General features: G+C 41.2%; 1 protein-coding gene across 3 annotated transcripts in view; it reads left to right on the top strand.

The window, feature by feature from the left end:
- The window catches only part of LOC141791520 (cell adhesion molecule DSCAM-like), a 146,634-nt gene that overhangs the window by 93,221 nt on the left and 36,296 nt on the right, over positions 1-17,117 (top strand). For all 3 annotated transcript variants that reach the window (XM_074672068.1, XM_074672067.1, XM_074672066.1), the window contains exons 6-11: positions 49-324; positions 1,792-2,088; positions 5,786-6,061; positions 8,837-9,115; positions 9,211-9,330; positions 12,075-12,254. In XM_074672068.1, the coding sequence (XP_074528169.1) occupies positions 49-324; positions 1,792-2,088; positions 5,786-6,061; positions 8,837-9,115; positions 9,211-9,330; positions 12,075-12,254 (1,428 nt within the window). The remainder of the gene's footprint in view (positions 1-48; positions 325-1,791; positions 2,089-5,785; positions 6,062-8,836; positions 9,116-9,210; positions 9,331-12,074; positions 12,255-17,117) is intronic.

The raw sequence follows: 17,117 nt of genomic DNA, 5'->3' as shown, positions 1-17,117 counted from the left end.
TGCTTTTGATAAAATCAGTCCATGAGTTCTTCCCTCTCTGACCCACAGAGCCCCTGAAGGTGGTGGTGAGCCCACGAAAGGTGAAAGGCAGTGTGGGAAGTCAGGTGTCTCTGTCCTGCAGTGTAACCGGCTCAGAGGAGTATCAGTTGTCCTGGTATCGAAATGGCGAGCTCATCTACCCCAGTAACAGCGTTCGTATGACGGGGCAGCACAGGGAGAACCTGGTCATGGCGGGGATGGCTAAGAGCGATGGAGGAGCCTATCAGTGCTTTGCCCGGCACGGAAAGATGTCTGCCCAGGATTTTGTTCAGGTCATACTGGAAGGTCAGTAGTTACAGTTTTCTTACTGGAAATGTGGAGGGAAAGTTTTCATAAAGCACTTTGCATTGAGCGTAAATGGTTGTTAAATATGTGGGATTTTTGTGGCACTCTGTTTAGACCCCTACTAACTATACACTCTAAAAGATTACATATTGACCCCAGTTAGTGTCATTTCTGGTGCTGAAATAGAAATAGAGGAAAAGTTCCTTCTGTAACTTCTGTGCACAAATGTTCAAGTTAACTGTTTCATCAAACTGGTATTATAGTTATAATTACAAGTTTTTGCTTCACTCCAAACTTTCTGGATTTTGTGGTCCATTCTGTTAAAATGCTAAAACACCAACACATTCCAGAAGTCTCATCTATGATCACCATTTCTTTGCTTTTTGTTTGCTGCTTGAGCAAGCACACATTAATGAAACACATTAAGAATAGGGTCTGCAGGAATTTTGGTTACTTGTTAGTAAACAACATTCAAACTGGGCTCCTCCATCTTGGCTCAGTGCCAGCAGCAGCCCACACCCACAGCCTCTGACCATGACTGTGTGAATACACTCACTAGACTAGTAACTACTTGCGTAGCATTGCGTTTCTACGTGGTAGAGACTCGAGAGCCGTGCACCTGACTTGTCATGTTAGCACAAGCTAATCGCTGGATTATCTGACACGTACCCACTCAACAGACATCCGTCTTGCATTGCTCTTCGTATTCTGCTGCTCGCCAAAATTGAGTGAAAGTTGAGCTAAACTTCGCCCTCGTTTTGAAAAAAGCTTTATCTCTTTGGCGTTTCATTTTATTTTGGTTGTGTTTTTCTTGCTCCGTGCTACGTCCACTTTCATAGCCATTTGCGATAGCTTCTTCCAGTCATTATTATCAACACACTAAGTCACTTGTGCACTGGGCGTGCTGTGATTGGCTTAGGTAACCACGCTTACTCTCCACCCAAACACATTCCCATACAACCAAAACATCAACACACAGGAAATAGGAAAATCCGGAAGAACCCTAACTTTAACTACTGTGAGAGGGGAACACCTCTTCTGCATAGGGTGTTACATTTTGGGTTGACTCCAGCCAACCTGAGACCTTTCGATGGTTTTTGTTCTGTTTTTTTTTTTTTTTTTTTTTTGCTTAGGCCAACCTCCACTCAATAAGATTTTCTGAAAGAAGGGTTGCTTACTGTTACATGAGTGTGGTTACTGCACTTTGTGCTTTCCATGACCACAACTATACGTGTGGAGTATTGAAAATCAATGATGTTGTGGAGCAAGAGGAATGAGCTATAATAATCTGCATTACACGCTTACTCTGCCTGTAATAGAGCAGCTGTATGTAGAATCGTCGAAACAGCAGTAAGTTGGTGATTCCTCTGTTAAAAGATGGCTGTCTGTGAAACTGTCTGTTAGTCTGTAATCAGTGCTGATAACAGTGTGCACAACGCCTTGTGTATCTCTCCCCCCACTGCTCAGATGGCACCCCCAAGATTCTGGCTTCATTCAGCGAGAAGGTCTACAACATCAATGAGTTTGTGTCACTGTCATGCACGGTCAAAGGCACGCCGGAGCCTCGGGTTACGTGGACTCTGGACGACGAGGCCGTGATACGAGACAGCCGCCACCGCATCTCCCACTACAGCAACACAGAGGGCCACGTGGTCAGCCATCTCAACATCAGCCAGACCCAGGTCCCTGACGGAGGGGTGTACCGCTGCATCTGCAACAACTCGGCCGGGACCGTCTCCTACCAGGCGCGAATAAACGTAAGAGGTGCTTGTCAGATCAACTCTTCCAACACACCATCACATATACACATCAACATGTCTTGATTTATCCTGTTTGTTATAGTTTCTGTAATTGGCCCAACGTTTGAATGCACCTTTATGTGCAGATGTTCAAAGAATGCCTGACTAAGTATGACAAGAAGTTTTCAGACGTGCTTCAGGTCCCTCTCATGTGCACATAGTTTTGGAGCTCTGCTGCTTCTTACTGAACAGATTCTTTAACAGCCTTCTGTTGAAGCTTGTCTTGTCCATCATGAGGGTGTCAGTATTTATTAGTCTCCAGAAGAGGTCATACTCATGGGGGGTCTAGCTCGGTCTTTAGACTAAGTATTTACCATTGTCACTACTGGATGTGAATCACAGCATCTGCAGCTGCTTATGGTAAACTTTTATCCGCAGAAGCTGTTTTTCCTCAAAAGACAGACTCTGGCTTTGTATGACACAGTGCCACCTAACATTTGAGAGCTATTATTTAGTGTTGTATTCACAGTTATGGGAAGAAAATTGAGCGTATGAGTAGCCATGCAATCAGGCTAAGAGTTGACATCACAACTCTGCATGAAACAGGTTTCAGTCCAAGGCGCTTACTGCTGTAACTGTCATTTTTTACAGATCAGAGTCTTAGAGGACATTTATTTCCATTCTTATAAAACATTAGATAGTTGATCAACTAGTTTTTTCTTAAATCACTGAAAGGAAACTGCTTTATATTACAACCATGAAGCACTGGACCCTGTAAAGTATGCTAGCTGCTGATATAATGACAACTAACTTGTATGGAGCGAAAAGAAATAGGAGCCATGTGCTAATCCTTGTGCCTGATTTGCAAATTCATGCACGGCTAATATTCTGTGCTAATCAATGTGTAACCAGGAGGTCAGATTTGTAATATGTGCACATGAGTCATCAAACAATCTTTATTTAGTGTCAAATCACAACAAATGTTATGATGCTTCCCAAAAACATTATTAAAAAAAGATCCAATGCTGAGAAAAAAAGAGGAGACTTATTTCATCCTAACCCACCATGAGTATGGCACTTTGCAGTGTTTAGTCAGCTACAGTGGTAAGAACTTCCTTCAACCGACAGAAACCTTGGACAGAACCAGACGCATGTTAGACAGACATCTGCTGACAGGGTAACGAATCAGAATAAGGACGGAAGAAGATTCAGAGAGGGGCAGTCTGTTTAGTTTGGCATTGTAAAGAAGAAGAAGATGATGATGCTGATGATGATGAGGATGATGATGATGATGATGATGATGATGATGATGATGATGATGATGATAAGACATTAATAGCAGCTGAAGTCTGGCTGGTCCACAGCAGCAGGCAGTCTACAGCAACAATCTCTAGGAACCTATTAAACAAGGAGCTCAGGGTAATAACAAATTTGTTCCCACAGTTTACAAATCATTACGCCCATATTTACTAACCGTACATATGGATTGGCATATCTCCTTTATTTCTAGACTTGATTATCATATGAAGTCATGAATAAGAATACGTAATATTTCAAATTGCCACAGTAACAATAACAATAATAACTCTGTGAAATGATCACAGAGTGCACACAGTAAATCCTCTCCCTGCCAATGTGCCTACAGGTTCAGTCAAAAAATGAAAAGGACAGTGCTGTAACTTGCTGATCAGTTCACGAAAATGTTCTAAATTCAAACTTTCATGAAAAAGAAAGCCAAGAAGGGCGACGTAATGAAGTCAACTTGTGTTTAACTTCTGTGTAAAAGCCAAGCCAGCGTCTTGTGCTAGTTTAAAGCTCAACCATGTTGAATGACAGACCGCACAGATGAGAAGATGATATGTGGCTTTTCAACATGCTTACATTTCGTTTTGAGCTCATATTGACTTTTATTCACAAGTAAACAAACAAAAGGGCACAAAGTGCGAAATAGGGAATGAAACAGCTATCCAATTTGCTATTGGTGTAGGCTGCACTGCTGACATTACTTGTCACAAGTGTGAACAAGCTACACACAAATTAGGGCTGGGATGACTTTTTCTTGATATGATTCTTTTATGACTCTTGGGGTGCAGATTCAATTCAAACTATAATTCTTAAATATTTTAACTTTTTTTTGCAATTTTAATTTGCATTTTTAAAACCAGACCATTTGAAAAAGTTGAATGATGATGATGATGTCTGCAGCCTACATCAGAAGCCATATTTTCCAAAAAAATGCCCAACATGTGAGTCAGTTTTAAAAACTTATTCAGGGGATCTGACATCTATTTTTTATTGCAGCCTATAAAAAAGACCAAAATTAAGGATTTGAATTAAAAAAATTAAAAGGAAAAAAACGATTTAAAATTGGTTAATAAAACATCCTGTTGCTTCGATGCATAGTTTTTTTTCTCCCACCCCTCATGCTAATTGTTACATGAACAGTAAACTGTCTTGTAACATGTTGCTACAGAAGTTGTTGAATGCCTCGCTGCTGTGGATCCAGACAGATGTAACTCAAAATATGTCTTTAGAAATGATCTTAGCTATAAAGTGATGTTTTTAGGATCGATTTTCCAACATTCAAAAACATTTGTGAGAACTCAGATTTTGGAGGACAAAGATTACATTTAACAAGACAATAGACTTTGAGCCCATATATGAAGTTTTGCTGATTTCCAGTGGCTCAACCTTTTTACTGCTTTCCCACCAGCACCTGCTGGTAGCTTTATATCAGGACACCATTACGGGTGATTTAGCTTTCTGCTCCAGTGTGTGAGCGCAGTGATATCTGCTCTCTACAGGGACATGGTCTGTTGCTGCTCTGATGTCATGTAGCGGTGAAGCTTTCTGTGCTTGGTGCAGAGGCTCTTAGTGTTCCTGTGTTGCAGGGAGGGAGGGATATTTTCTGCACACTGATTGGTTTAATTTGATTGTGTTCACTCTTGCATGTTGTAAGGCTAAATAGGGCGATCCTCCAGCCCTTAAGCGAGGGTCTGCGGATGCCGAATGCAGCCAAGCAATGAAGATAAATCTCCACAGGTGCCATTGTGGAGAAAGTGTAATGACTGTTTCTCACATCGTTGGCTCCTTAATCGTGCTAAAGAGAGTAGCAACCCACGTTATGCTTGTGCTCAAAGCACACTACAGAGCCCAGTTAAACTGTCTTCTGCAGTGCTTTGAAGAGAAGCCTGATAGTCCATTTCCCTGATAGACACCCAGCGATGGAAGCCCATTGGTTATTCTGTTGGTTTTTCACAAGTGTGTGCAAAAGCCAGGAACATGAGTAATGGTTTTGATAATAGCTTCATGAGTGGGGAAAGGGAACATTCCACTCTAGTGCTTGTCAGAGGCAATCACAGCAGCATGGAGGAGGTGGGAGCAGGAGGTAATAGGAGGGAACACAAGTCCCTGGTTCTGACAGGGTAGGAAGCACATTTGGTATGAAGGATGAAAAACTGAACTGCTCTGCTGATGAGGAGGATTCTGAGGTATTTATGTCTCTTTTTTTGAAGTGATAGTAAAAATATCTTGGTCAGGCAGTCTAAAACACCAAAACAGAAGTCTGTAATGTTAAGAGCTCACCGTCAGAATAAATCAAGGCATGTCATCTTTGTGGTGTCTTAAAAAACACACACAATACAGCACAACCTTTCCTTTATCCCACTGCCTCCACCTCAAAATCATTTTAAGAGAGTTGTCTCTCCAATGTGTCCCTCAAGGGCCTGCCAGCATCAGACCAATGAAAAACCTCACTGCCATCGCTGGTCGGGACATGTACATCCACTGCCGAGTCATCGGCTACCCGTACTACTCCATCAAGTGGTACAAGGACTCAAACCTGCTGCCGTACAATCACCGGCAGCGGGCGTTTGAGAACAACGGCACCCTGAAGCTGTTTGACGTGCAGAAAGATGTGGATGAAGGAGAGTACACGTGTAATGTGTTGGTGCAGCCTCAGCTGTCCACTCACCAAAGCGTCTATGTTACTGTGAAAGGTAAGAGCCTGAATGATATTGGTCTTCAGTTTTTTAATGTGTTTCAAGAAATTTTGCTGCTACTTTTACTGGTATTTTTCAGTCTAATAAAAGATGATTATCTGCTAATGGGCTGATTTAAAGGCAGCTCAGCTAGCAGCCCTGAAACCCCACAAAAACGCATCAGAGAGAAACCAAAGTTGGAGCTAAAACTGCCTCAAACAGTGAATTACATATTTAGTCATTTCTCAATTCATTTCATTTATCTCCTTTATTGATGAGGCAGCTGTAGAGATATACAAACTATGTGAAGTACATAGTGTAGGAAACATGCAGCTAAGAGTAAAGACTGAGTGCTGGCCTAGCGACCACTGCAACAAGGACTATACCTTTGCCCAAGGGACATTCACTAAAATATCTCAACCAGGCATGTCCAAGTCTTCTCCATTGTACTTGCCCATAAAGACTGAGATGTTCAACATAGTTCAACAATTTCTGAAGCTTTGGATGGTCATGATCTCAGGGCTCTGAGGCAGCAGTGCAATCAAACCGGACATGACTCTATAATGGAAATCACTGCATTGATTCAACATTACTTCCCAAGTTCACGGCTGCACGAACAAGTGCAGGTTAAAACTGAACCATGCATTGTTTGGTATGAAACACAATGCGTTTTTAACTTGTATTTAGGCTTCTAATGATAAGCAAATCATCAAATTCCATTATTATGAACATTTTACACAACATCCCAACTTTCCCAAGTTAGGCCCAGGAGAGGGGGGCAAACATGCCTGGATTTCCATCTTTTGAATGGCCTTCAGCTCCCATCCTGAATTATTTTATTTATAGCACAGGTAAAAACTTTAGCAAGTCTAGTTCCATCCAACAAAACTGGATACAGGTAATGCACAGGCTCCTTAAGAGTAAATCGCTGGGAAATTTACAAAACCAAGGAGAAATTCAAGAACTCTTATAGATGATGTGTTTACATAAATGTATTCATCATATTTTGAAAATATCTGTTTGGTGTTTTCTTTCACTTCTACCTTCGTGCTGCATCCACTATCATAGCTGCTCCGATTAGCCCCTTCCACTAACTTATCAACACACAAAGTCAGTTGTGCACTGGATGCTCTGTGATTAGCTAATTTAACCCCGCCATCTCTCCGCCCAACAACGTTCCACTACAACAAAAACATAAACATACAGGCTAAGGAGAGGGTTGAGGCAGCCACAGACACTGACACACGTACAGAGGCCCAAGTGACAATTGAGCAGGATTATTCCTGTAAAAATTGACTTTTTTTTCATGAAAATCCCACGGACTCTACCTTTAAAACAAGCTGAGCGCCTAAAAACGTTAGCAGCAGCTCAGCTCACAGCCCCTTTGTTGAGGGCATAGAGAATTGTTTCATAAATGCAACTTGATTTTTTAAACAATTAATATCATTATTCACTAGTTTCTACTGGTTTCTAACACAGGTGTCTTTGTCTTTGAGAGGATGATGTAAAATATTCTAATAGAAAAAAAAGACATTTTATTTCTTGACACCTTTTTCAGAATGCACAGCCTGACATTCTGTCAAATTGTTAAAAAAAAACAAAACTTTAGAGCTAACATGATGTGATGATTTGAATAGATGACCCACACTGTGAAGCAGGTGAGCTTTTATTGTGTATCATAAATTTCTTAAGGTCAGCAGTATCCTTCTGTAAAATTGGGAAATTGATTGTACTGTGATCCAAGTTGTCATTATAAAGTTCTGCAAATGCACAAACGTGTTTTTTTTCCTGCAGTAGAATATGCTGTCATCTGTTCAGTTTGTTCTTGGACACTCTCATAAATCTCTCCTCCTTTGGCCTCCAAAACAAAATCACTTTATCAGTCTGCACACTGACCCTGTGTCTCTGCATCTGGCATTAGAGATACATGAAAGCATCACCTTAGTATCTACTTTTTTTTCTGGCAGAAAACACAGATAGGCCGAGCTTTAGTTGTAAGTCACAACCTGTAAAAAATACAGACTCACATCACTGATAGCAAAGCAGCTTCTCCATCATCCCATCCCAGCCTGCTTATGGGCCTCATCTGAATATGCAGCGGTGCAGAGCCGAGCCACATGATGATAACCTCAGATGGCTCTCTTCCCTCAATGACGCTGCATAATTTGAGATGTCGGATGGGCAAACACCCCCCTCCCCTTCTCTCTCTGGTGGGTCTCTATGTGCTAACGAGTGCGCGAGGGGGAAATCACACAGCGTAGACGAAGCTACGCCGCCATTCCGCCTCGACTAATTTGCCTCTCGGCTGCTTAGCATTCCTGCACTGCCGAGAGGGAATCCCCAGGAGCCTATTATGCCTATTTTGTTGTGAATTAAATAAGCGCTGAAGTGCCGCTTATTCCAATGTTATTTTAAATCATTAATTTTCCAAAGCATCTGGTTCTCACGATGGCTACAGTGTCCCCAGAGAGCAAACCAGAGTGAGGGAGAATGTTATATGCGTGTTGTTTGAGAGACAATTCAGCCGCCCTGCCAACAAAGAGGTAATAAAATATTTCTCTCATTCAGGCAAAATCACAGCCTAATATTTTATATCGGGAGTGAGGCGCTGAAATGAGAGTTGTGACAAATGACATACTGTGGGAGTGCATTATAAAGCAGCTCAGCCATTGCATATAGATTAACCTGCTGTCTCTTATCTGAGCTGCGCTTTCTGCTGTTGAACCTGATTTTAAGGGTGTGTAACCTAAAGGCCTCACTGCTACGTTGAATTTCAAACCTCTCTTTTTCCAGTACCACCCACCATCCATCCATTCGAGTTCCCCCGATTCTCCATTGGCCAGCGAGTCTTCATCCCCTGTGTGGTCATGTCTGGTGACCAGCCCGTCTTCATCACGTGGCAGAAGGACGGTCGGCCGATCCCAGCCAGCCTGGGTGTCACCATAGACAACATCGACTTCACCAGCTCCCTGCGCATCTCTAACCTCACACTGATGCACAACGGCAACTACACTTGCATCGCACGCAACCAGGCCGCTGCTGTGGAGCATCAGAGCGAGCTCATCGTCAGAGGTACGAAGTGACGTTACACGAAAAGAGGGTTAAAGAGGAGGTTGAGGTTAAATTTCACTGAAGATGACATCAACAATTGACTCCTGCTTTTGTAGTTCCCCCCAAATTTGTGGTGCAACCAAAAGACCAGGACGGCATCTATGGCAAAGCTGTGATACTGAACTGTTCGGCTCAAGGCTATCCTGTTCCTACCATCCAATGGGAGTACTCTAAAGGTAACGACACACACAGTGACATGCATGATCGTATATGCTGGATAAACTATCACACATTGCATAAGTAAACACAGTCTGTACTGTCCAGAGCTGGTGAAAGTGTACAGTTCCTCACTCCTCCTCGTCTGAAAATCCCGATGGATTGCTTGTTAGGATTTTGTATCCTGCAGCGAACTTTCTTTCCGCTTTGGATGTTCTTTTTACGAATGCCAACACAACAAACACGGTGTCCACAGCCTTGAGGTTGAATGCATAATAACACCCACCTCAGGTCCAAACAAGCACTGTGAGAAATAAAAAAAAAAAACAAGAGAAGTTCAAGGATAGGCTGTTTTATCTCTCTGGATAGGATATAGATGTAAGATTATGTAATGCTGTCCTGGCAGGACACATGAACAGTCTTCTTGAAAACAAACAGAAGCTGTATTGACTTGAGTTTGCAATGATTTTATAACAGTTATGACATTTCTTACTTATTATGAAACTTGACCTGGATTATTCTGGATGAAAACAGGGACAAACAGGGTTAAGATTAATATGGATGAGATTGGAAATGAGTTACAGCTCCCTTTCTTGAGGAGTCTTTTCTGACCTTTCTTGGACCTTTTTTCACCATTTTTATATATTTATATTTACATATCTCAGCTGCTGAAAAATGGTCAAAACTTTACAAGAATTCTGTAAAATCAAAAGTCATGGTAGTATCATCTGCCTCATAAAGAGGAAACTCTTGAGAAGTAGAGACAAACAATCTTCTTTAAAGTGGGCCACACAAGAAATTGCTTATCTTTCGCATACCTCTCTTATCCTATTGGTAATGTAAGGTAAGTAATGACAACAATCCAATTTCAGATGGAGTTTCACAGTTATCTTTTCCATCAACTATGCTTTCCCTAGTCTTTCTCTATTTTGAAGAAAGATAGGGTCTAAAGGTTTCTGTCAAGATATGATTATCACTTCATCACTACCAAAAAAGGGATGTAGATGGGTTTTTGCTTCATATTTTCTGACATTTCTTGACTGACCTTATGTCTTAGGTTTGTCATAGGATGTGTAAAGACCAGGGAACAATTTCAGGTCTTCAAAATAAAACCAATTGGAAATGTAAACTGAAGGCGGGTACACACTACAGGATAATCAGGCTGATTTTTGTCCTGATCTCCCCCTTACGATCAAAGCCAGCAAAGGCCCCGATTGTCTGATGAAATCATGAGTGATTTTCCTGTTGTGTGGGGTGTGTTAAGAGTGATTTCTTCTGGTCAGAGCCGCTCAGAAGGCCGCTGATTCAGAGATGGTAGATAATGAACATGTTTAATATTTGCAACTAAAAAGTCGAGCAGGTACAGCTTGTAATGCTCGAGTACCGGAGCAAAGCCAACCAGTCTGAAAACAAGCGTCTTTGCTTTTTTCCATACGCCCGTTATGTTTGTTCACACTGAAGTCACGTTTTACTACGTGAGATTTGGAATACTGAAGAAGCTGAAGCTCTGCTGAGGAATCTTTTGGTGTGTGGTGTCCTCAGAGTGCACACACTGTAAGATCAGGAGAGAGAAATCTTGTGCGATCTGTCGTTTGTTATCAAGTGTGTGCTCTCTAAATGTGTGAAGTTTTGGAGAATCCTGTAATATGTACCAGCCTTAAGGCAGTTCACTGATTGACTGCTTTAGGTTGGCTCAGAAAGCCCAAGAGCCAATTTATACCTAAGTTAAAATCCAGTGGCAACCTCTGGCCTTGAGGTATGAAGCTGAGGTTTAAGTGCAAAAAAACTGCAGACAAGTGTCTACTTGTCCACTCCCTAAAAGCAACGTACACACCCATTTTTTTTTTTGAAACTGGTTTTAAACATGACATTGATCCCATGAAGTCATTCATCAATCAGCATGCGCTTAAACTCAGTAGTTTTGATGATTAATGCGTATTCATAATAAACAGCTGATTAGACCAACAGGTGGGAACACTGTAGCTGTTAGCAAAGAGGCTAAAGTCCCACCACAACTGCTGGGTCAGCCAAAAGCTAAATCAGACTTTCAAGTATTATCCCCAAAACTCTCTTCAGAAAAAACATCAGTGGGTCACATCACTTGGGACATGTCTATGTGTCATGTCTGTGCTCAACATGAACTATTTACTAGTAAAACAAAAAAATGATCTCTGAAGAAGTCTTACACGCCTTTCAAATATCTGTATAAATCATCTATTTTTATCAAATCGGAGAGAAAAGTTTTGATAGATAGCTGTTTGATGCCGTGCCTCTCCTTCACCTCTTTATCTGAGTCCATGGTGACCAAAAGTTGGGTCATTTCCACCCAATGTCAGTTGTGAATCACTGATTGTGCATCCTGTGTTCAGCATCTTAAATCATACATCATGAATTGTATCGTAAGTTGAGAGAATTGATGTACCTAAGGCGTTATGGTTTTTGAGATGAAACAAATGGAATAATACATATCTAAGTGACACCCAGAAGAAAGCAATAACATGAGGTCAGGTCCAATCCTCTTGAGTAGAGGTTTAACAGCATGATATTGCCTCATTACATTAATATTCGTCTATAATCTCTTGTATCATAGCTGATATTGAATGCCCTGTCCTTTTCTCCCCAGAAAAGATGTGAATAGATTTGAGTTTGAGTTTTAACTTTTTTTTCAAACCTTTAAGCTGTTCTGAGATGAGGAAGTTGAATGAACTCACTTGTGAATCTTCGCCAGAACCCTGATCATTTCTCTCTGTCTCTTCTCTCACAGGCGCCGGGGTCCCTCAGTTCAAACCCATCGCTTTCAACTCAGGCTTCAGGATCGAGGTGTTGGTCAACGGCTCTCTGTTCATCAAACATGTCCTGGAAGAAGACAGCGGCTTCTACCTGTGTCGAGTCAGCAACGACGTGGGAGCAGATGTCAGCAAGTCCATGTATCTCAACGTCAAAAGTGAGTCTCATTAGACCACACGGACTGAATGTTTTCACTGTTTGAACCTTTTATCCAGTCAGCTCACCTTCCTACAGCTCGCGGCTCTGGATAACATTAAAGTAAAGTTGAAACTTAAGCACAAAGGTTAGATGAGTTGAACTGGACCTGGCCATGACTGTGACAGTGAAGCCACCAGCAAGATGCCGTCATGGTCGCTTGCTCTGTGCTTTCTGCCTGAATGAATCCCACGAAAGCAGCGCACAGAGCCACCGCCACAGAGTGTTTCTATTGGAGAAAGTACAGCATTTATCCACTGTGTGGCCAAAGACTTAGCTCCCCTCCATTAAGTTCTGAATTCTGCATGCAGTCAGGAGCCGCCATGTGGAAAACAGGACTGAGAGATGGAGAGAAAGGAGATGAGGAAAGAATAGTTATCCATGTTTACAACTGATCCCATTGTTTTTTATCTCTTCAACAGTTATTTTGTAAATTTGCATTGTATCCCTACAACATCCCCACAAATTAATCACTATTCTTCTAATTTGCAAGAAATTCAGACTTTCTTTATGCAAAGATAAGTTTGAAAAACCATCATTAGTAAAACTTTTGTGGATGATCAGTTTCCATGCAGTGATCTGAGTGGGCGGGAACGCTGAGACCAGGAGCTGTGCTGATTGGTTTCTTAAATGTTGTCTGAGAAGAGATGGTGCTGTAGTAGGTAGTACATGCTGCCTACTGCTTTCAGTGCAGCAGCTTTCTCTCTTTTTTCTTGTCAGTTATGGCTGACCAATGTTATATTTGTTGAGCTGCAATGCTCTGGTATCTGCTAGGAAATAACATTACACTTTGATAAAGCGGGATCATCAAACTTACCTCTTGGGTGACGAAGCCCACTATTGACTGTTGATCTGCAGACAGCACCAAACTTTCCACTGCATGCCTCGCTCTCACATGACTGTGCATAGTAGTAAACAACTTGTTACATGCTAGCCTAACCTTGCAGAGTTTGCACTGGACCTCATATTTGTTTAATTTTTGCAGGAGTTCCCACCACTTTTGAGTGCCCCTCATTCTTGTTTTGGCTGTAAATCCACAAACCTGTTGATTTCTGGTCAGGCCCCATTCATTTTGCCATGTTGTTGCCATAGTCAGGTTTTGGACACAGTTTGTTTTATTTTGAAAGTCACTGGGCATTGTGGACAACTTCCTGTCCTGCTCCACCTGGTGATATGTGAAATTTAACAGCTCTGGCATAAAACTGTGCCCTGTCACAGACAAGACAAAACCTTTGTTACTCAAACTATTTGATTTTTTTTTATGTTAATGACTTTCTGTGTATTTAAAAACAATTGCCCATCCCTAGTAACAAGTAAAACAATATGCAAATGAGGTATCAGAAAAGTTTCTTGTATTAAGACATCTTTCTAATTTCAGGAAACTTGACGGGCAAAATGTGTCATCCCATTGGCAGATTTTTTTTTTTTTTTTTTTTTTTTTTTTTTTTTTTTTTATTAGAAGCAATTCAGACCTCTTTTTGACTTTAAATAAGTTGAAACAAAACATTTTTCTGGACTGGTCTGGTGAATGTGGCTCTTATTGAGTATAATAAGATTTTTTTTACTAAAAATAAGACAAAAACTTTTGATGAGATTTTTTTTTTCATTGTAAATACACCTCAGGTAGGGATCTATAATGAAAGTACATGCCCAATACAAGTACAAAAATCTAGTACGGTATCAGAAGGTCCAGAAACTTTTAGGTTTTGGTGAAACATTCTCAGGAACCACACGGCTCCTGTGACACATTCTTTGTGTGCATTTTAACAAAGAGCTGAAAACTCTGGTATGATAATTCACTTTAGGATAATAATGTTTGGAGAAAGAAAAAAAGTAATTGCAGCATATCTTCAAACCAGTAGGGGGCAGTAAGAGAACAATAAAGACCGTTCAGGAAAAGTGTCACCGTAGAGGGTAAAGACAGGCTGACATAGTTGTGTGCAGCACTGCTGTTAGCCTGTTAGCATGGAGGATATTCAGCATGTGTTTACTTCAATGCTGCTTCATTGCATTGCAGATGGATTTGGTCACAACAGAAAGAAAATGCTTAAAAACTGTAGGAGTCTGTTGAAAGTGCTCTGAAACAGAGGATATGGGCTGCATATGCCTTGTTTCTGTGCACAGAAAGAAAGTCAAATGACTTTTGAGTGTTTTAAGAGTTGCTTCTGATTGTATGCTCTTGTCACATATTTCAGTTATGGTATTAGTGGAAAAATTAAACATTAATAAAGGAATAGTGCCCTCTCTGGTTGAACAGCACTCAATAAACCATGCTACTCTAATACATGATTTAACTCATGCAAGCCTCAAGAAAGAGAGCCGCTAAAAGCCATGATTTCACAGTCTGTATTCCTCCTCATGCGCCAACAACACAGGGTCACAAATAATGTATATCTGAAATCCACAGAAACACACCAGTCTGTGAGTTTGAGCTCATGGTAGTGATTATGGATTTGCATGTTTGTGTGTCTGCAGTGTCTGGGTGCTCATTTTGATCAGTCACTGCTGGATGTGGCTTATGCCCCCATGGCTCTTATCAAGCTTGAGCAGAGTGCTCCCCGCTGTGAGTCTCACTGTCTGCCAGCCTCAGCTGCAGTCAGACAGGAGGGGTCATGACGAAGCCTCAGCCAAATAGGCTACGGCTTCGTCATGACCCCTCCTGTCTGACTGCAGCCTTCATGGACCACATACATGCAGAGACTCTAGTCCTCCAATCTATTCTGTTCCTCCAGTTTTAGTCTCTATGAGTGAATATTCCTCTTTTAAAGATACTCTGGTACCTGCTATAGGATACTATCAGTGTAAAGTTCCTCTTGCTCCAAAACTGTTTTGGTTTTGTTCACATTTAAGGGAGAGACTTTTAAAATGCATTTAAATATCATCTGACAAGAAAGTGTACAAGCCTTAGTGCACTAAAAGATTTGTTAGCTGTTTAAAAAAACATAATCACAGAAGAATATTTTTTCTACTTTGTCGGTAGTTTTTCAGTTATAGACTTCAGGCCTATGAAATTCAGATGATGAGGATGAAGTTAGAAAACTTGATTCTAGACACAATGGCCCTCACTTGTGAAATGTGCGTACGACCGAAAAACGGGTGTACTCTCCTCCATGCAATGATCAGCATTTATCAATCTGGCAATTTTCGGAACATGGGTGGTGGGTATGCTCAAATCCCACACCATGTCTAAGTTTGCGTAAACAAGTTTCATGTTCAAGAGAGCGCAGTGCAGTGAGGAAAATCTGTCTGTGGTGGTGAATTACTGGATCATATGAGTGCAGAGCACTTTCAGACAGACTAACAAATGTAAAGCTTCCGTAAAGCATCCCCAGATTCGGTGGGTTCAGCCCATAGACTGTATAAAACATGGACGAAGCATCTGTGATGTCACCCATCTGTTCCTGAAACTGTGAAATGAAGCCAATCCATGGACGCAGCCACATTTGCTGTGACGCCGGCTGTGAGTTTTTCTTCGAGCAGCTACAGGGTGCCTGGCGGTCATGTGATCTGAGCTGTGCCTCTGATTGGAAATCAAACGATCCTAATAACTTCTAAACCACAGAGAAAGAAAAAAAATTCACTCACCGTACAGTGCGAGTTACGAGTTTCATAAGTAACACGTGAATGTAACTGTAAACTCATTTTTATCTCCACATCTGCGCCAATTCCCACTAAAGACTGATAAATGAGGGCCCTGTTTGTTTCATATAGAAAGTTCCTTGTTTGCACATATTTATGGACATTTTTTCTTGAAAAAATGACTCTGTGCTTCATAGACTATTTAAGAAGACCAAGATTTGTACTTTAAAAATTAAACAGGAAAGAAGAGCACAGAGAAGTGACAAAGCACAAACTAAGAAGAGAGTTCATTTCTGTTAAAAGACAGTTTTAGTACTCCACTGACAAAAGTAATCTTAAACATACCTCACAGAGGATCCTTTAGGTAAAATGCAGGTTTGGCCTCTAGAAAACTCCCAGCTTTTTCTCACTCAAGGGCAAACACCTTCCACAGGTGTGACAAACTGATTAACCTACCTAAACCTACACAGCTCATTTCATAAATTTACAGTAAGATGCTCATTATTGACTAAAGGTCAGAGTGGTGGCAGTTTCACTTGTATAGGTCGACGTGAAACAGTAATTTAGGCTTTACTCTGCAAAAACCTTTTGTCATGTTAAGAGCTTAAACTTTCTACTCAAACTTTGCAAACTTCAAGAAACAGGAGTAATTTGCGGGCTTTTTTGGCAAAAGGGAATTTCCCTCAGTTATTCTTTAGCTAAACAGAATCACGCAATGTGTTTTTATAATTGCTTCTCAACAGCGAACAGAGTTAATATTTTACTTGTGTGCTTCAAAGCAGCTAGTTAATGGTGAATATTTGTTCCTATAGAATAACCACACTACAAGGTTTGGTTGTTATTGATCGTGTTTGTGTTTGTGTGTGTGTGTGTGTGTGTGTGTGTGTGTGTCCCTCAGGAGCTCTTTCAGTGTCAGGGTGTTGTTGTGATTATACTTCTGTCTTGATTTGTGACGCTGTGCTCTGTAGTAACCCGACTCTCCTTGTGTGCCAGGAGAGCCACACCTCATCAACTCCCAAATGTCTGTGTGTGAGTTTGTGTGTGTGTGTGTGTGTGTGTGTGTGTGTGGATGTGCAACAATAAGCTCATCAGCCCTTTCATCCTCTCTTTGTGTTTTAAAGCAACAGACTTTACACTGTGTGATCCAGTACCAAGTCTGAGACTGGGTAACGTTGGAGTCTGCAATGCTGGGTACACTCTGTGCTGTTTTCATGTTGTTTATTCAGGCCAGCCTACACCACTCGAG

The sequence above is a fragment of the Halichoeres trimaculatus genome, unplaced genomic scaffold (genome assembly GCF_033239565.1).
Source record: "Halichoeres trimaculatus isolate MK-OKI-2021-1 unplaced genomic scaffold, fHalTri1.1 fHalTri1_scaffold_6, whole genome shotgun sequence".
Classification (NCBI taxonomy): domain Eukaryota; kingdom Metazoa; phylum Chordata; class Actinopteri; order Labriformes; family Labridae; genus Halichoeres; species Halichoeres trimaculatus.
The sequence above is the reverse complement of the archived record's forward strand: the minus strand, read 5'-3'. Positions and strand labels throughout refer to the sequence as shown.